The sequence below is a fragment of the Galeopterus variegatus genome, unplaced genomic scaffold, assembly GCF_000696425.1.
Source record: "Galeopterus variegatus unplaced genomic scaffold, G_variegatus-3.0.2 Scaffold5223, whole genome shotgun sequence".
Taxonomy (NCBI): Eukaryota; Metazoa; Chordata; class Mammalia; order Dermoptera; family Cynocephalidae; genus Galeopterus; species Galeopterus variegatus.
The window spans coordinates 87,788-109,167 of NW_007731334.1; the positions used below are offsets into that span (position 1 = coordinate 87,788).

The window sequence follows — 21,380 nt, forward strand, 5'->3', positions numbered from 1 at the left end:
TTATACTTGCCTATATGAATGTAATCTTGATGACAAAAGGTTATCTTCAGATATATTTTAATTTTCAAGAGCTTCTTGATCAGTACCTGATGCCTCCCACAAACACAGAAAGCATCTGAATCCTTGAGAAAAGACTCCAAACGATCAAAAAGAAAGCACGCAGACCAAGCATATGCCATTTGAATACCTGATTCACCATGGGTCACCGCAACCTGTAGTACAGTAAATGATGAAGGTCTTGGGAGCCAGAATTCCCAGCTCTGGCAGTTACTAGCTTAGTGACCTTAGAAAAGTCACCAAAGTACCAGAAATGCAAATTCCCTAGTGAAAGACAATGAGTACGAGATACACTCTCAATGCTTGTTTATCTAGAAAGGTTGGGACATCAAATCTAACAGAAGAATGAAATAAGAGTGTCAAATGCCTAAACTCTAGTCTTCTGTTCTGTGCACTAGAAGTGGTACCTTAAAGGAGGCTGTGTTAAACCTGAAGGTACCAGTGCTTAATATATCTTACCAATACTTTCTATTTATAGATACATCTGGGTTGGCCCAGGTTAACCCTGGCACGTTCACACCATAGTGTAAATCCCTATGATCTAATGACAATTAGTATCCCATCTAATTTGGCTCATGTGGAGTAAGAACAAGGAAGGTGGGATTTGAACAAAACAGCCTAGAATCATGCACCAGAGAAAAGTGATTAGGTAATTGTTAGGAAATAAATTTCAAAGTTTGAGGGCAAAAGAGAGAACTGGATTACAGAAGTCCCTTAAGGCCAGAGGAGGTGTCTGGACTTGAGAAAATGTCTCCTGATGAAAACAGTGCCTTAGCAAGGCCGTCCTAGCAACAGGAAGGAGGCAGGGAGATCGGCTGGTATGTTGCTAGTGTAATGTGAAATACACGTAAGGAGGGAGAAGAAGTAGGAGTCAGGAGAAAGAGGCAACTACAGGAGAAGCTGCAAAAGGACCAGGGGGACCTGAAAAGTTGGATATGTAAGAGAAGGCAGAGGAACTTTGTTACCCATGTAGACATTGTTTTATCTGATTACAGGTTGGGCTTTAATGTCATTAAAAGAAAAAAACAAAAACATGTACCTTAAGAAATGTCTGCCTTTCCTAAACAGTCTGTGGAAAGCTTCCTTGTGTTCCCGTCCCGGCCTCCTGGAGCCATGCACAAGTGGACTGCTGCACTGGAGTGTTACAACATGGAAGTCTGTCTGGAGCTAATCTCAGGCAACCTCCAAGGTTCCCCAAGTACAGAATTAATCAGTTCAACCGCTAAGTGGTTTGAGCCACAGGGAATGAGTACATCGTGCTCCAAATTACTCTGGTTGCCTGTTTTCTCCCAAGTGTGACTCAAGGTGCAAAAGTCGTAAATGTCTTGGGATCAACAGCTGTTTTCACTATGTACCTCCATGGGAAGCAAAGTCAGCTGATGTGCACCTGTCAAATGTACAACATGTCCATAGCAGGAAGCTGAGCTGTGATCAGCCAGGCTTTACTTAGGATTTAGTGTCTCAGCTGTACTAAACAGCTCACCTTCAGAGACCACTGCAAGACAGCCTTTGAGCTGATGTGTATGTGTATAATGTGTATATGCACACAGACAACTCTTGCTTTCATGAAATCTAGTTTAATTATCTGATGGCTGTTTTTTCATTTGGCCTCAGAAGGCCTGAGTCTGGAAGCCCCGTTCTCTGATTTTAGATATTGAATTGCATTAAGGAGAGAAAAGAAAAAGACCACAACAAAATGAATAAGAGGAGACAAGAAGACAAAACACTACAGTAACAAAGCCGGTTCAGAAGCTGCCTGGTGATACAGAACTAGGAACACACTTCTCTTTTCAAACTTCACAGCCACAGTCACAGATAATATTTCATCACTTGGCACAGAATCCATCACTTCACACTTGGACAATGAGTCCTTTCTTCCCCAAGCAATGATGAGCTTGTTCCTGAAATAAATGGTCACCTGGGGTCGTTGAAGGAAGACTAGAGGCCTTTGGGGACTCTGGCTTTGATTAAGAGCAGGTGAGTCACCCCCACTCTGTTCTCCTCATTGCCTTTTATCCATTGGAACTGTCTAAGATATGGGATTTTCCAAAGTAAAATTTCTGAAACCAGCGTAAGCATGAGGAAATAAACTGAGGACCCAGCAGCGGTGGGTTGAGGACAGCTATCCAGAAGACACAGATTTTTCTTGGCCTGTCCACTGGCTGCTGCAGTCTCCAGATTCCACAGAAAGGAGGTGTGGGGGTGGAGGAAGACACAGGACACCCTGAAGTGGAGTTCTTGAACCATCGGTTCCCGACTCCTGGCCCTGGTTTCCACATTCTTGTGGACACTCTTCCTAGCCCCTTGTGATCCCCTGAAAGGGGCTTGAGAAAATAAAGGCTGCTAGGTTTTCCAGGTATACCATCAGACCTGCTTACAGAACATCATTCTTTTGGTTTTAATAACCCTGACAGCAACCTGTCACCATGATAAGATTCTGCTTGGATTGCCTGCTCTGTGACTCAGAGGCTCAAAAGAAAAGGGGATGAAGCATCACTGTCACCTGGCCCAATCCCCAGAGGAGGATGAAACTACTCCTGCACCTGCCAAGCTCTCCCCTAAGGCTGCTTTACTTTCTTTTTTTTTTTTAATGACTGGTAAGGGGATCTTAACCTTTGACTTGGTGTTGTCAGCACCACGCTCAGCCAGTGAGCTAACAGGCCATCCCTATATAGGATCCGAACCCATGGCCTTGGTGTTAGCACCGTACTCTCCCAAGTGAGCCACGGGCCGGCCCTAGGGCTGCTTTATTTTCTAATGACCAAATGATTGCAACAAAACCAGGTGGGACCAAAAGCACTCTGCAGGAGCTCGGCCAATGAAAAAAAAAGTGCAGACATTTTTTCAGCCAGACTGCTTTTAAGACAGGGTTTGCCTGATCAACTGCAAACTGCCATTTGAGGCAGACTCCTGGGGCAAACCACAGTATGTGCATGGCCACAACTCTACAGGAACACTGCAGCCAGATGGAGAAGCAGAGAAAAACCAAAAGCAAGAAGGAAAATCACAACCTAGCCCCTTTTCTTTTCTACTAGAACCAAGTAACAAACTTTTTTTTTCATGACATAGGACTATACTTTTAGGATTATATTTTCATTCAGTTTAACCACTGCATAATTTATACTAGAAAACATTTTTTTAAATGTCATATGTGGCTACAAATTTTACTTAATGTTTTTTGTCTGCACTGTGTTTTCTTGTGCATATAGACCAAAGGCTGATTCGAAAGTTATATTTGTTGGTATTAATTTTTTGATCAATCTAGAGCAAGAGTTATTCCTGCCCCCAGAAGAACAGAGACTCAGAATACAAGATTAAGGAGAGTACAGTTTTAGGCATTTATATCCCTTTGTTCTGAGTGTCTGTTTTACTGTTTTATTCCCATTAAGTAATTTTGGCTGTTGTACAGCATATGTGATTTTCAATAACAGTATACTCCCATTTCCTGAAAGAAACCCGAATATCAGTCTGATTTTTAAAGTGAACAGCAACAGCGAAAAAACTCACCTGGAGATAAAAAGGAAGTAAACTGATAGAAGATTTCGAAGTCCTTCTTCTGACCGCTGTACCCCACGATGCTGCCAACCTCGAGCGGGAAGGTCTTGAGGAGAGAACCAGTAGTCAGGTCATGGAGCTGCAGAACATTCTTCACATCATGGAGGTAGCATAAGACCAAAAAGTTGGACCTGACACAAGCAACCCATTCTGAAAAGAGAAGGAGGAGAGAGAAAACCTAATGCAGTTTTGGAAATTAGCACAAAACATATTTATTTAATTGAATAATAGTTCTAGAGCCATATATTGTGCTATGCAGCAACGAGACTTGCAAAATCATTTTATAATTGTTTTTAATCATTTCTCTAGTTTTCAGTATATTCCTTTAATAAATGATTGTCACTGTTATGTCCAGAGGAAACAAAATATTCTCCACCTCGGGCCAGGAGCTTTTGAGATGATCTAGACAATGTGTGGAATACCAGTAACCCTGCCTACCTATTTTGTGTCCAAGGTTATGCTGCAGGAAATATAAGGAAGCAAACAACAAAAACCAAATCATGACCCATGTCTGACAGGGTTGGTTATGTGACAAAAATATATTAAACCCTTAGTGTACACCAGATACCCTGCAATGTGCTAGAGAGAAATGGGAAGAGGAGGTCATCTTTGCCTTTCAGACACAATCACATAAAAATATGAAGCAGTAAAATGTACAAACAAAGGTAAGTGATTAGTTGGTTGAAGACCTCCAGAAAGTGACAGCCTTTAAGCAAGAGTTAAATTTCATCTTGAGGGCAGGAGTGTGGAGATAGGGGGCAGCACTGAGGGTTATCAGAGAAAGGACAGCTTTCCAGAGGATGAAGTGGTGGGAATACAGGTAACTCAAGGAATGCAGGCCAGAGCTAGGAATGAGGAGAGATGAAAGGAATATGAATGAATGAACGAACGAATGAACAGAAGGAAGGATGGGAGGGAGGAAGACTGGTAAAGAGAACAAGTGAGAGATCCATTTTCAATAATAAGAGGAAAGTTGTTCAGCATCGGGGGCAGGTGGTGATGCTGGTGGGGGTCTGATGGGCATTCAGTGAGCCACGTAGAGGGAGTTCAGTTATCTGTTACTGAGGAGCCACTGTTTGAACAGAAGGCAACACTAATGAAGGTAACATTAACAAAGGATGTAAGTATTTGACAGCCAAACACAGACTAGAAGTCTACAGAAGGATGGAGGGGAGTCTACTGCAATGCACCAGGAGAACACCAAATCAAGCTGGGGATAAAGTCTGGCCAGGAAAGAAGAGAAATAAAAAGAATTTCCTGAGAAAAGACTGCAGGGACACAGAGAGCAAGGTAGAGAAACCAGTTCTCCTCAAGTCCCAGGGTTGCAACTCACAATAGCAGTGCTCAATAAAAGAGCTAGGGATTAGGGTGGGAGAAGCGATGGGGAAAGGAGAAAATGGAAGGGCAGAAACAGAAGCCAGCCTGAGGCAGGACAGGTCACCCAGAAGGAGAGATGCTGTGGCAAGCGGAAGTAAGGACAGGGCTGCCGGCAACAGTTCAAACACGTTGAAAAGACAAGAACCAAATCCTATTCCACCATCACGGGTTTCATGATCCCAGCATCACAGGGGTGTTGCAGGTGGGGTTCTTGACACTGCTTATTTTTATAACCAAGAAACTAGTAATTCACGCTTAGGTTATCATTTATCCACAGGAACAACAAGACAAAGGCCAGAGGGAACTCTGAGGATACCGAGGGGCCTCAATCTTGGGCTGTTTAGATCACCCCAGCAACCTTTTCCTCAAGTGAGAATTAAAGATCTCTTACATCCAAAAGTCATTTGCTTATACTCTACTATGTTTTTTTAAAGTACCTCAATCAGTATATTTCACATGGCTTAATATTTTAAAGAGAGAAAAGTATAAGAAAAAATTGAAGTAAATTATAGCTGTCAAAGGATAATCAATCTGTGTTAAGTATGAGTACATCAGAATTATAGAACAGACAAAGTGAATAAGAAAAGAACAAGGTGATTTGTAGATTGTCATTAATAAAAGCTCTGACTTAATGGCTGTACTTTATGACTCATCTCTAGTTCTTATTCTCAACAGGGCATTCTGTGCTAATGACACAGAGCAAATTCAACTGTGCTTCTCTTTGAATTGATGAGTTCTAGTGAATACTGAAGGTTTCTCCTTCCCAGTCTAAAGAACTTATAACCTTTCAGAAGGAAGGTTACAAAAATATATCATTCCTCTCCCCTCAAACCTCTAAGCATTAATTTGCATTTCATTAGATCTACAAGCAAGACAGGATGTCACTTAAAGATACAGTTAAAACCCCTTTTTTGGCTTTAAATGGCAGAAAACTCAGATGCCTTGGGTAATATTTACAACGTTCATGATGGCTCCCTATATAAGAATCACTGTTCCAATCTGACTTGCACCTGAAAAACACTTGGGGTACCCCACATGAAGACTCATGCCATCAAAGTCTCCTTTAGACACACCAACGCAGGAGACCAAGGCACATGGAACGGGTGCTGAATCTGGCCCTCAGGAAGCACTAACTGCTGGCTGTAACCACCCTCACAGGGGACATTCCTGCCTCAGTGTGAATAGAAGCCATCAGGCTATCAAAGTGACTAAGAAACAGATTCCTTGCACACAGATATTAAAGGAAATGGCCAAAAACCTGTTCCATGACTCCTGGATCCCTCGTTCAAATATAAATCAGGGTCAGAGACTGAAGAGGTTTTGAGAAGACAGGTGACAAGACTTCCTTGGCAAGAGCCCTTGCCATGCTGTAAGTTACCCTTCCCACTGGGGAGAGGGTTATTACCTTCTACTAACCCCAGCCTGAGAGAGATAAAGAGACAGCGCCTGATCCAAACCTGAGAAATTAAAGGGACTATGACTGGAAATCTAGAAGGCAAGAAAAGGGAGGACTCACTACTTTGGAGGAAGAGTCTGGGATGGACTGCTGCCTCGAGGCTGCAGATGTGGATTTTGCAGGAAAGAGCAGGCATGGGGTTATTTTAGGTACTGTCCAACAGAACTGCCTAGAGAAGTGCCAGATCTCAGGACAAGAGGGTGGAAGGGTGCAGTTAGATGCCCAGGGCAGAGGAAAATCTCAAGCAAACACCCAGAGCAGTGCTTCCTCCAGAGCTAAGAGAGCTACAGAATGAAGGGCCCAGCAGAAAGTGCCCCTGAGAGTCAGCTGTAATCATCTGCCATGACCCCCCCCCCCCAAGAAATGCTAGGTTTAAACACCTGCCAGGCAAAGACAGCACACAGCCTTGAGCCAGGGAGGAGAGTCCCTTACTGGTCCAGGATATAAACTTGGATCTATCTGACTCCAACACCTGTGCTTCAATTCACTGAAAAACACATTTCGGGACTGCTTTATCTGAGATGTGGCCACTCTGCAGCTCTCAAAAGGGATTATTTTCCTGATTATATACCATATGCCTTTGCATTTTTGAATGACTCTAGATTTTATCCTCATTCAACCATCAGCAGAAGTTCACCTTCGACAAGTAAATGCTTCACTGGCCTGAAGGTACTAAACTCTCCCTTTGTGTAAAAAACTGTGGCAAAATCAGTGAGTCTTATTCTAATCAAATTCAGCTTTCATGCAATAATTTATAAAGCAGCACATCATTTTTGGAAAAATTATAGACAATGAATAAAAGGGAATTTAAAGGCACCGTGAAACATGACTGATGCAGACGGAAGGTTCTCAAGAGGTTAATGTAGTTCAATGAGCAAAGCGGCAACTGCTATGATTTTCAATTAAATCTAACAATAGTCTATTCTCTTGTCTAATACAAGGGCTGTAAATCCACCCTAAGATCTACAAGAGGTATAACATAAACAACCAAAGGTTATTCAAAAGCTTAAATAAAGTGCAGAGTTCTGAATCTAAATCGTTTAAAAAATTAAATGTTAGTGATTATTGTCAGGCAATAAATCCACAAAGACAACTGATATTAAAAAAAAAAAAGCAGTATCTTTGAAAGTCTGAATTCATACCTATTACCTTGTGCATTGAGTCAGCAGGATTACGTGCAGGTAAGAGCCCGACACCATTACATTCTGATTATAGTCCAAATTGCTTTTCATGGCTGCCATGGTCCTGCATGTTACAATCCTTTCCCACCTACAGTCAGCAGGATTACGTGCAGGTAAGAGCCCAACACCATTACATTCTGAATATAGTCCAAATTGCTTTTCATGGCTGCCATGGTCCTGCATGTTACAATCCTTTCCCACCTAGCCAGCTTCAGCTTGTCCCAACTCCTGCCTCACCGCCTGTCCTCTGGCACCAGTGGCCTTTGTTCAATTCCTGAACCTGCTTCAGGGCTTCATCACAGGTTGTCTCCTCTGCCTGGCCCACTCTCAGATGGTGAGCTACTTCTAATCGATACCCAATTCATTTCTTCACGGCACTTTTCTCAAGACATAATTATGTATTTATTTACTTATTATTGTCTTTCTATTCATTATTTCATACTCAGCACCAAAATAGAGTGACAGGTACTTCAAAGGCGCAAAATAAAATTTGCATTGAATGAAAGAAGGGACACTTTCCAGTCTTTTAATCCCAAGAACTATTCCAGAGGTGGTCATCGTTTAAAAAATCATTATTTAAATGGCTTACTAAAGGCCACTTTTTATATGTATAAAAAACAAAAAACCCACTGGAGAGACATGTGCTTCACGATGTATCCAATACAGATGTTCAGAGAACATCTGGAAAGTTTTACAAACAAAAAAGTTCTCTGATTTCTAAACTACTGAAAGGCAACACTAGATCTTAGCTATTTTCCAATCACCTCCTACTTTTCAATTTCACAGTAAAATTGCTACATTAATTTGAATAGTTCATTTATATTCCTCAAATCGTTCAAGGCAATTTTCATTCATTATCTTATTCATCTCCATAGCATATCTTTATATGATTTGTTATTGAATTAAGCTAAGAGAAAATGTAATTCGATCATAGAGAGTTTTGTGCTCAAACATACTTGGATTAAAACCCCAGCTCTATCACTACTTAGTTGTATAACCTTAAGCAATCACTTCATCCCCTGCTAAGCCTCATTTTCTCAATTGTAAACTAGGAATAATAAGTAAATGAGAAAATTATAAAGGTGATTACTAGTACCTACCCCACAATAAAAATTCAACAAATATTATTTTAAAATAAGTGACTGGAATTAACAATAATTAGTTAAAAAACAAAACAACTATAGCTTTCCTATATGCTAGCCATAACCAGTTAGAAAATGTGGGGGTAGGGGGGCCTCATTCACAATAGAATCAATAAAATATTTAGGAATACATTTAACATTAAATGTGGAATCTATACAAAAAACCTCTAATTTTTTTCTAAGGAACTTTAAATAGAAACAAACAAGAAAACCTGAAAAATCAGAAATACACCATAACCCTACATGGGAAGACTCAATATTTCAAAATGCAAATAATCTCAGAGGAAATCTATAAACTTAACACAATTTCAATCCACATCAAAATGAGATTTTGGGGGAATTTGGCATCATTCTAAAGCACACCTGGTAGAATACACATGTAAGGACAGTCAATATATTTTTGATAATAATGAGGAGTAACTTCTTGCACTATGATGCTAACAAGCCCCCCACTTCCTGAAGGTAGTCACCCTGATTTTTATGCTAATATCTTTGCTTTTCTTTGTACTTGTTCTGCCTTCATATGCATCCATAAACGCTAGTCTTGTTTTGCCTCATTTTTTAACTTTACATATAATGAAATCATGCAACACATATTTTGCATCTTCTTTCACTTGACATTATGTTTGTGAGATTATTCATCCATTGGTTTTTGCTTTTGACTTCTGGCTAAATTCTATTGTGCTCAAAGAACATACTCTGTATGATTTCAGTCATTTTAAATTTGTTGAAAAAGGGTATGTGGGCTAAATATTTTTTTTAAAAAATTTTTAAATGCTCTAGTGACTGAAAAGAATGTGTATTCTGCAGCCTTTGCTGGGATGTGTTGAATATGCCTGTTAGGTCATTTGTTAATGTTATTTTTCAAATCTTTTATATACATACTTTTTTTTTTTTGCCATTTGTTCTATCAGTCACAGAAATAGTTTTAAAATGTTTCTTTATGATTGTAGATTTGTCTACTTTTACTGGTATGTTAATTTTTGCTTCCTGTATTTTAAAACGTGGGTATGTATATATTTACATGCTGTTAGAGATACACAGAATTATCATATCTTAATAAGACTGAATTAAACCTTTTATAATTATGAAGTTTTTATCTCTAATGCTTTTTGCTTAAAAGTCTACCTTGATACTAAAACAGCTATATCAGTTTCATGTAGTATCTTAGACCAGTTATTCTTCACCTCCTCATTAGCTCTGTGATACCTTCAAATAGACATTTTTTACCCCAGCTTTTCTCACTGTCCTCTGCAGAATGATTGGTCCCAATTTACAGTTAATCATGTCTGGAAAGTTTGCTCTTCTCCATGTCTATTAACTTATATGTTTTTCCACCTCTTGGTGGGCTGCATTCTATGGAATTTCTTTACATTTACATTCTATTTCACTGACACTCTCTTTAGCTGTGTCTTATCTCCTCTTAAACCTAATAATGAATTTTTAATGATATTTTTCATTTCTTAAAGTTCTTAGTCCTTTCCTAAGTCTATCTGGCCATTTTTTATCTTGTTTCTTGCTTCCAAGTTTCTCTTAAACAAAACAAAAACCAGTATAACCCCTGATTGTTTAAAGTATATTTAATATACTTATTTTACACTAGGAATCTGCTAATTCCACTCTAGTGTTTCTGCTGGCTCTATTTCTCATGCTGGTTAATTTCTTTGTCAGCTTTATGGTTTCTGACTCTGAAGTGCTGATTTCCCTTGAAACATTATCTGTGGGAATTCTTAGAGGTCTGGATGGAAATGGCACTCTTCCAGAGAGGATCTGTACTTGCTTCTGCTTGCCTCTTGTGATACAACCAACCTGGTAGCCTGGGAGTACTTTAAATTCTTGGCATGAGGATTTTTGGACCTTATAGTTAGTCAATCTGCACCCATGTGAAAGTTAGCCTTTCTCATGATTTAGGGGTAAAATTCACATCCTGCCTTTCTCCTGCCCCTCACTAGTGCCAAGGTAAAGACAGGCAGGTTTCCTCACTGTACACTCCCCACGCTCAGCCTCACCAATGGCAGGCTTATCTCACATCCTGCCTTTCTCCTGCCCCTCACTAGTGCCAAGGTGAAGACAGGCAGGTTTCCTCACTGTACACTCCCCACGCTCAGCCTCACCAATGGCAGGCTTATTTATCAATCACTATTACACTGAGGGTCTCTCACATATGGAGAACCACAGGCTTTATCTCCCATCCTCCTTGCCCCAGCAAAACATTCAGGGACAATCCAGTTTACATCTCTGGATTCCTGCTTTCATTTTGTCTTTGGTGTCTATGGTTCCCCTTCTTTTGTGTCAATTTAGCAATGGATTTGGAAACATACTTTATAAATACTTTGCAACATTTCAGTTGTTTCAATTGTGAAGGTTACTCAGAGTACATAATCTGCCGAACTTCCCGAAACAGGAAGTCCTTACAATTAATTATCATAAAAGGTTTAACTCTGCATCTGAGTTACAATTACGTTTTTTTCTAGACAAACTGCTAACCTCAAAAAACTACTCAGCAGGTGATCTACTCAAAGGTTACTACTGGATCTTAGTTTACATAAAACAATACTTTAAAAGAATAACAATATAAGTAAAATATTGGCTGGTAATGCAGAATTTGAAGACAATCAGAAAGTTACACTTGTTTATAATAAGAATGATGAAACAATTTTCTAGATTATGGCATTTGTAGGCACAAAATCATGGTTCAGTGAAATGTCAGAGTCTTTAAATGTCTCCCTGACAATAAAGCATTTCCTGATGTGAAACCTTTATTTCACAAAGTAACCATCTCTTAAGGTTTCTGCCTGAAAAGGTCTGGCAGCCAGTGGTATTTATTGTGACCCCTCCCCACCCAAGGTCACTAAGGTATGCACCAAAGGCAAAACACAGTAGAAATTTCCCTCAGTACTGCTGTATAATCAGGTGAACCTGAAGATGTGGCACACTTACTTGAATAATCAAGCTCCAATGAACACCAAATCAACAAAGAAAAGTTTGTGGTCATTATGTGTCACCAAATTCTGAAGCATTAAACTTAGCCAAAAATACATTCTGCAAGTCATAAGCTCATTCAGAATAAGGAATGTGGCTGGATTTGCACAAATCCATCTGTAAAATCTGAAAATAGTCCAAAGTATAAGCCCTTACAGGGCAGTATGTTTTAAAAGGGAGCTCACAAAATTGTTTTACTCTCCTAAAATCTTCCTCTTGTGGGGTTTGGTAGAGAAATAATGCAAGAGAAAAGTTATTTCAGTTGAACAATAGGGCCCATTCAATTTTGCTACTCACAAGTTAGAATACTGTTGATTTAAGTGGAAAACAGGAAAATTACTTTTAAAAGAGAGACATGGCTTAACTCTCTAGCCATTCCAGTTTTTGCCCCTTTCTCTGGGGTTCTTTTGTCTGTAAGTGGCATTATTCACTCTGAAACCAACAGAATTCCCGAACCTCTCCACATTAAACTTAAAATTACTTTTTATTAACCTGTTTCTTGGTGGGTACTGGCTTGTTTGAGTGAAGATCAGCTTAAATCATCTTATGCTTTTCCTTATGCTTTCATTACTCTGAAAATCATCAATGATATTAACTACATTTCATAGAAAATACTGTGTAAACTCTCTAATAAAAACAGCTAAAGTGGGGCCGGCCTGGTGGCGCACTGCTGCAGTGCACCGCTTGGGAGTGTGGTGGTGCTGGCGCTCCCGCCGAGGGTTCCGATCCCACATACGGACCAGCCGCTCACTGGTTGAGCGAGGTGTGGGTGCAACACCGAGGGTTGCGATCCCGTTGCCGGTCCCGGTCCGGTACGGGCGCCACACTGAGGGTTGCGATCCGTTGCCGGTCACGAAAAAAGACAAAAAAAACCCCCCAAAAAAACAGCTAAAGTGCTTTTATACTTTATGAAAACTATAAGGGCACAACACATGCAGGGTGTGGTAAGGCTTTGGGGCTGACGGGGCTGAGGGGGCTGAGGATGCTGTTCCTTTTGGCTTGAATGACTTCCTGCTTTCACACTATGCCACGCAACAATGGTTAGAACACAGGTTTGGGAGTTCAACTGACCTGTATCTGAACCTTTAAAGGGCATTAGGAAAGCTAGTTGGCCTTACCAGCCTCCGTTTCCTGGGGTTAATAATTTGTGCTTTTCAAAGGTTGTTGAAAAGATTTAATGAAATGTCTACATTCATAGCTCAGAGCCTGGCACACAAGAAATGCTACACAAGCAATACTTACTGTTATTCCAAGTAATCCCAGTGTTCTTCAAGTGACAAAAATAAACTGAACAGTACAATTTGCTTATACTGAACTTTAAAAATCTGATTTCCATCTCTCATAGCACACAGCTATTTCCCTAGAAAAGTCCTTATAATCACTAATTTAAAAATTAGTATATCACTGTATTTTGTCTTTTACTTCAAATTTCAAATTTTGCTCCTTATTTTCATACTGTCTTTTGGTTTTTGTGCATTCCCACTTTGAAACACATAATATTTCTTACCAACTCTCTGTGTTCTCACAGAAGCCGTCCTCCCGTTGGTCTGGCTTTTAATGCTCAGATGACTTTGCAAAGCTTTGGACAACTCATTTGCTTAAAACACCTTGAATTTTTATCTCCCCTTTCCAATCTACCCCCGAAGAATGCCCATAGAATGTTTATCTCTCCTTTCCACTCTATCCACAAAGAATACCCGGCATAAACAAAGGAGTGGCGTTTCAACTGACCTGTATCTGAACCTTTAAAGGGCATTAGGAAAGCTAGTTGGCCTTACCAGCCTCAGTTTCCTGGGGTTAATAATTTGTGCTTTTCAAAGGTTGTTGAAAAGATTTAATGAAATGTCTACATTCATAGCTCAGAGCCTGGCACACAAGAAATGCTACACAAGCAATACTTACTGTTATTCCAAGTAATCCCAGTGTTCTTCAAGTGACAAAAATAAACTGAACAGTACAATTTGCTTATACTGAACTTTAAAAATCTGATTTCCATCTCTCATAGCACACAGCTATTTCCCTAGAAAAGTCCTTATAATCACTAATTTAAAAATTAGTATATCACTGTATTTTGTCTTTTACTTCAAATTTCAAATTTTGCTCCTTATTTTCATACTGTCTTTTGGTTTTTGTGCATTCCCACTTTGAAACACATAATATTTCTTACCAACTCTCTGTGTTCTCACAGAAGCCGTCCTCCCATTGGTCTGGCTTTTAATGCTCAGATGACTTTGCAAAGCTTTGGACAACTCATTTGCTTAAAACACCTTGAATTTTTATCTCCCCTTTCCAATCTACCCCCGAAGAATGCCCATAGAATGTTTATCTCTCCTTTCCACTCTATCCACAAAGAATACCCGGCATAAACAAAGGAGTGGCGATTGTCGCTGCTACCTAAAAACAAGAGATCATCCACCTTGCATTAGCCAGAAATGGTGGAATGAACAATTTATGTGTCTGACAAATAGTGAATTCCCTTTTATGGTTATGTGTTAGCACATAGTGTAGATTAATTTCTTTTGCAAGAGAAAGCCAATTTTGTTTAATGACGTGAAAGCATTACAATAAAGGCATGGTAAGTACTGAACACTTCATCAAGGTAAAATGATCAAACTTTTAGCAAAAAAAGAAAAAGCAGAGAGACAGATTAGTGAAAATCTGGGCAAAGTTCAGGATAAGCTGATGCTTCCTTACAGAAATCAATATGTTGGCACCATCTACCTTTTCTCCCAAAACCTTCATTAATGCTATGACATGAGCGAAGACCACTCCAGGCCCATTTTAAGGATGACTACATTGATGATGGGTATTAAGTTACTAACAACAAAAATCTGAGACTTATTTTTAGTTCTTTTAACCTAAAAATATTTTTAAGGATTCTATTTAAAAATCTCTGATATAATTTTTAACTTACCCAAAATAGGGACAAATGGTCAGCTTTTTTTTTTTTTTAAGTGAATGATTAGAAAATTTATTATTATTAATTTTTTAGATTATGAACATTTTTGTGGCCCTTTAACAATTTCTCCCTAACCCCCCACCCTTCCCACCTCTGGTGTTCTCTGTTCTGTTCTATCCTTTTGAAAGTTCAAGGAATTACTGTGATTGTTGTATCTTATTTATTTATTTATTTATCTATTTATCATTTTATTCATTCATTCAGTTCCCATTTATGAGTGAGGACGTGTTATTCCTCTTTCTGTACCTGGCTTATTTCACTTAACATAATTTTCTCTAAGTTCACCCATGTTTGTGATTGTTGTATCTTATTTATTTATTTATTTATCTATTTATCATTTTATTCATTCATTCAGTTCCCATTTATGAGTGAGGACGTGGTATTCCTCTTTCTGTACCTGGCTTATTTCACTTAACATAATTTTCTCTAAGTTCACCCATGTTGCTGCAGATGGCAGAATTTCACTCCTTTTTATGGCAAAGTAGTATTCCATTGTGTATATATACTACATTTTCCTCATCCAGTCATCCATTGATGGACATTTAGGTTGGTTCCAACTCTTGGCCATTGTAAATAGAGCTGTGATAAACATGAGAGTGCAGATATACCTTCGACATGATGATTTCCTTTCCTTTGGGAATATACCCAGAAGTGGGATTGCTGGATTGTATGGCAGTTCTATCTGTAGTTGTTTGAGGAACCTCTATACTATTTACCATAATGACTGCACTAATCTATAGTCCCACCAACAGTGTAGGAGAGTTCCCCTTTTTTCCACATCCTCACTACCATTTCTTAATCTCTTTTTTATACTGGCCACAGTGAGATGATATCTCAATGTGGTTTTGATTTGCATTTCCCTGATGATTAGTGATGTTGAGCATTTTTTCATGTGTCTGTTGGCCATTGGTATAACTATTTTCCTTTGAGAAATGCCTGTTCAGTTACATTGCCCATTTTTAAAATTGGGTTACTTTTTTACTGTTAAGTTGTTTGAGTTCCTCATATATTCTGGATATTAATTCCTTGTTAGATGCATAGTTTGCAAATATTTTCTCCCATTCTGTAGGCTGTCTTTTCGCTCTGTTAATCATTTGTTTTGCTGTGCAGAAGCTTTTTAGTTTGCTAGAATCTCATTTGTTTATTTTTGTTGTTGTTGACTGTGCTTTTGGGGTCTCATTCATAAAGTCTTTGCCCAATCCTACTTCCTGAAGTGTTTCCCCTATGTTTTTGTTATACTCAAAAGCAGGGAATAAAATATTTGATTACATAGAAAAATGAAAGAACCAAAGAGAAAAGAAAAGAAAAAAAAAAAAAGCCCAGAGAGGAGATTGAGGGAGTTTAGAGTTTTCAAAACCCAGAGCCTGGGTCAGTACACTCGGTCACAGCACCTCCACATCCCCTGCAACCATGCATTGACAATCTCCACTCTACCATCCAGGTGGGAGCACTTGGAAGGGCAGGACCACTAGCTGTCATTACCTCAATTACCAGCATAGCACCTGGCATAGAGTCTGCTTCATAACTAAATATAAAGTTGATATACTCTTACATTTTAGACTGAACTTTACAGATAGCTGTTTATAATGTAATGACAACAAAAGTAATTTTTAAAGAAATTAGTAGTAACTTCCACTTTTCTAATAAACATATTTAGAAACATATCCCTATGTTAAATATATTTACATATTTATATATATATATTTATTTATGTTTTTAAGGTATAAATTCATTTAAGTTTTCATGTAAACTTTTAAAGGTCCATATATTCAAGAGAAATGAGACAGCTCTCAGGTCTGATATTTAACCATAATATAGAAAGTATGTGAAAATGTATTCTAAATTTAGTCTATGAAACAACTTTATATACATTCAAAACAGGATTATTTATAGCAAACAAAAAAAAGTCTTGATTTAGAAAAGTATAGAAAACATAACTAAGAAAATTCGGAGAAATCATTTTCTTGTAAGGTTAAAAAATGATTAACTTCAACTAGTCTGCAGGCATAAATCACCTTAAGAATCACAGGAGTCAAGACTCAGATGTCTTTTCTACTGTGGAACTAATAAAATGTCATGCTAGCCTGGTGTCCATAATGATACCTCTTCACTTTTGATTTTAAACGAGCAACAGAAAAACAGAAATTTTCTATGCATACAATATACAGGACTAAAAAAAAAAAAACTTGTTCTGTAAGAATTTAATAAAGGACAAAAATTAATTTTTAAAAATTTTTATTTATTTTTCGTTGGCTGGCCGATAAGGGAATCCAAACATTTGACCTTGATGCTATCAACACCACGCTCTATCCAAGTGGGCTAACCAGCTAGCCCTGGAGAAAAAATTTAATTCAAAGAAAGTCAGGGGACATAGCAATAAATATTCAAATGCTCACAAGTAAACGAACAGTTACAGAGGGTGGATGGCTTATCAAGCAGGGCCACCTGAGCACAAGGACACCTCAAGTGACAAGTGGGGTCCTTGAAGACAAGCTGGTAGACACCTACAGTGGGTCAGACAGGTGCTAGGGACTCCATAGACAACAAGACAGACAAGGTCCCTGATCTCAGGCAGCTCCCAGAGCCTCACACAAAGTTTTTCATGTGGAGAGAAAAGGAAATGAGAATGGCGGAAGGAGCAGAAGGGGCAACTACAGAGAGAAAGGTGGCAACTGATGGAGTAAGGAAGCTTGGGGACCTCCGAGGCAGCAATCTCCCTTCTCCCAAATTAAGAAGATGGCAACTCCAAACATGTTTCCCTGGTAGCCAGTGAAGAGGGTGCGGTATTCATTGTGGAGGACCTGCTCAGCTGTTGTGAAGAGTTAAAAAATGACACAAACATCTAAAGCCCTGATGATACAGCCTAATGCCATTTCTACACAGCGGTTCCTGAGGTGATCATGGGAAGTAGCTGTTCAGAAAAGGTAAGGGGCAACCGCCAGTCTCAGCTGCAGTGACTGCGCAAAGAATATGACCCACAGTTTGTAACAAACGTGTTCGTGTTGTTCCTAAGTAAAAATACTGTGAATGTAAATGGTGGAAATGAGGTTCTCCAAAGAGAGGCAGAGGGTGACAGGAGAGAGAGCACCCTCCTAAGGCAGCAAGTAGAAAGGCGGTCAGTAAGCAAGACAACAGAAATTCAAATTTACAGGACAAAATGAATGCTGTTTCCTAGAGATCCCATTTAACTCTCAAGATTCTAAATTTCTTTCCATCCTGTATTTATGTGGTTTTGTTCTCCCTGCGTGCTTTTTATTTTTTTCCCCGATTTTTAAAAATTATTTTATTTTTTAGTTGACACGTATCTATTGTACATATTTATGGGGTACAGAGTTACATTTCAATACATATATACGATGTGTGATGATCTAATCAGGGTAATTAGCATGTTCATCATTGCAAAAATGTATCATTTCTTAGTGATGAGAGCATTTGAGCTCCACTCTTTTAGCCATTTGAAAACAAACCATAAATAACTGTTAATCATAGATGCCTAGCACTATTGTAGAACACTGAAAGTTATTTTTCCTGTCTAGTGTTATTTTGTATCTGTTAATCAACCTCCCACATCCTCACTCTCCCCTCCCCTTCCAAGCCTCTGGTAACCACTATTCTATTCTCAACCTCTACGAGCTCAATTTTTCTAGGCTCCCACACATGAGAAAATGCACTATTTATCTTTTTGTGCCTGACATTTCACTTAACATAATGTCTTCCAGGTTCATCCATGCTGCCACAAATGAGAGGATTTCATTGTGGCTGAGTAGTATTACACTGTGTATATATACCATATTTTCTTTATCTCTTTATCTATCTTGATAGACACCTAGGCTGGTTCCATATCACGGCTACTGTGAATAGTGCTGCAATAAACATGGGAGTGCAGAAACCTCTTCAGTATGCTATTTTCCTTTTCTTTGGATAAGTACCCAGAAGTGGGATTGCTGGATCATATGGTAGTTGTATTTTTAGTTTTTTTCAGAAACCTCCATATTGTTTTCCATAATGGCTGTACTAATTTACATTTCTACCAGAAGTGCATAAGAGTTCCCCTTTCTCTGCATCCTCAATGTGTGTCTTTTTTCTATGATATTAAATCACCATTGGCCACTTTTTGTGGTTCTCATTTCAAAATGCACACCAGCAGAAAATTTTCTTGGGAGACAAAAAAAGACAGAATTTTTAGAAAAGAGCCACCTAAGAGAAATTGTTTAGTTCTCAAGAAGGGCAATTTAGTAGTGTCCTAATAAATAAATGTCCTAATAATTAACATATAAAAAGCAGAGGGAACTATCAGCATTTTTTAAGGGAAAAAAGAATAAAATCATAGTAGAAAGGCTGTAAGGGATTTAGATTTCAGTAATATGAAACTAGAGGTTTTATAACATTAAATTCAGTTTTCAGTTACCAGTTATTCAGGTCTAACTCATCTAACACTTAAGTTAACTAATGCATTAAGCATTTAAGTTAAATGTTAATTATTTTTCCCCTTAGTTCAAAAAGGATAACAAAAATGGAGAAGTAAAGAAACAGCAAGAAAAAGATCCATGGTCACCAACTGGGCATATAATCCTCTGAATTTTCAATTATCAACCTGCAGAATTAGACATTTTCCCTCAGAGTCTCCCACTAGAGGCATACCTATTTGTTTTCTTTGACAAAATAACTCTTTTCTGATTATGAATCTGGTTTTGCAGAAAACAAGTTAATACCAAAATCTGTATTTAAAGTAGGTTTAATAGTAAATATAGATTTTTCTCTTTGTAGGGTGTATTCAATCTAGTTTTCTACCTAAAGCTAAAGTGTGGCAATTCTGGGGCCGGCCCGGTGGCACACTGCTACAGTGCATCGCTTGGGAGTGTGGTGGCGCTCCTGCCGAGGGTTCGGATCCCACATACAGACTGGTTCCCGCTCACTGGCTGAGCGAGGTGCGGGCGCAGCACCGAGGGTTGCGATCCCGTTGCCAGTCCCGGTCCGGTACGGGAGCGACACTGAGGGTTGCGATCCGTTGCCGGACACGAAAAAAGACAAAAAGGAAAAAAAATAAATAAATAAAGTGTGGCAATTCTAAATATTCCCTACTTCACTCTTGAGAACTCTGTATAGGACAGGAACCCTGCTAAGCCCTTTTCTATGCACATTCAGCATACCTCACAATTCCCTGTGAAGTAGATATTATTTCTCTGTTTATAGACATGGAAATATTAAGAGAGAGAACAACTTTCCCAGGGTCACCAGTTATTTAGTGGTAGAGTTGAGGTTAAAATTTAAATCTGTTTTGAAAGCATATGGTTATTGTCCCAATATATCCAAGTGTAACTAATAGAAACTATTAAAAAAAATCTTAATCAGCACTATCTCAATATGCTGTCTCCCCTTCTATAGACTGAATATACTCAGTGTCTTCAATTCATTCACACACAGTCCTTATTTCTTTAAATAGGAATAATCACATCACTGACTCACAATGAACCAGCAATCAGTTAAAAACAACTGTCCTGTGGAATTGACTTAAACATATGGGTAGAAACTGATACTCATTTTGTCAATCACCACAACTATCGGGAACTTTCAGAATCCTAGGGCCACCATTCAAAAGAATGACTACCCTGAGGTTTATGTTATCCACAGAGTTAATGCTAGTAAAGCAATAACTGGAGGAAAAAAAAAAAGATGACAGGCCAAGCACTACACCTGCAACCTAGCTGCTATCCCTGGAGAACGCTCTGAATTAATCCCAATCCATCAGTATGCTGCTCAACGGCTTCATATCTGCCCATCCTATTATTCACTTTAAATTGTACTTGTCCACAAGAAAGACATGGGGAGGTGGCGGGGGTGGGGGGGCATGGCAAAAAAGAAAGATAAGGTTAGAGAAAAAACAGAGAGGGTATCCTTGAGTTTTGCTGGCACTTGCAAGTTTCATTCAAAGTATTGCAACCTTTTATTAAAGTGGATATAGCAGTAGCAGTTCAGTATATGAACATGTGAACGGAATTTTCTTCTCTGTATTTAGTGTAAATTAAGAAATTTGTATTATTTGAGAGAAGCCCGAGAGCTGCTGGCCGGGCCCACGTACCCCAAGGCACCAGTGCTGGAGCAGGTAGGCGCTGCCATGGGACTCCCAGCACAGGCCAGTTCCTGCAGCCCAGAGAGGCCCAAGTTTCCCACCCACAGGCACTGAGGTAGCTGTGCCAAATTGGCAGTCCCTGCAGAATCCCAGCCAGACATTAGGGTCAAATGAGTGGACCGTGAAATCCCCTGCCACAATGACTAAAGATCAAAGGAAAGATACCAGAAATATGAAAACTCAAGAAAGTACACCACCAGCAAAGGGTAATAATAACTGCCAAGCTCTAGATCCTATAGAATGGGAAGTCCTCAAAATGACTGACAAGGAATTTCAAGCAACAGTTCTAAGGAAACTAAATGAGATACAAGAAAACTTAGACAACACAATGAAATGAGAAAAAGTATACAAGACCTGAAAGAAGTAACGTACAAAGAAATCAATGCCCTGAAAAAGAATGTAGCAGAGTTCGTGTAGCTGAAGAATGCATTCGATGAAATGAAAAACACAACAAAGAGTTTAACTAGCAGGCTAGAACAAGCAGAAGAGACAATTTCTGACCTTGAAGATGGGCTGTTTGAAATAACACAGGCAGACAAAA

The 21,380-nt window shown here is 39.0% G+C and overlaps 1 protein-coding gene across 1 annotated transcript in view; it reads right to left on the reverse strand.

Annotated features, from left to right (window-relative positions):
• The window catches only part of PREP (prolyl endopeptidase), a gene marked incomplete at its 5' end in the record, with an annotated part of 116,070 nt that overhangs the window by 53,273 nt on the left and 41,417 nt on the right, over positions 1–21,380 (reverse strand). The window contains one exon of the mRNA XM_008589129.1: positions 3,565–3,762. Within this exon, the coding sequence (XP_008587351.1) occupies positions 3,565–3,762 (198 nt within the window). The remainder of the gene's footprint in view (positions 1–3,564; positions 3,763–21,380) is intronic.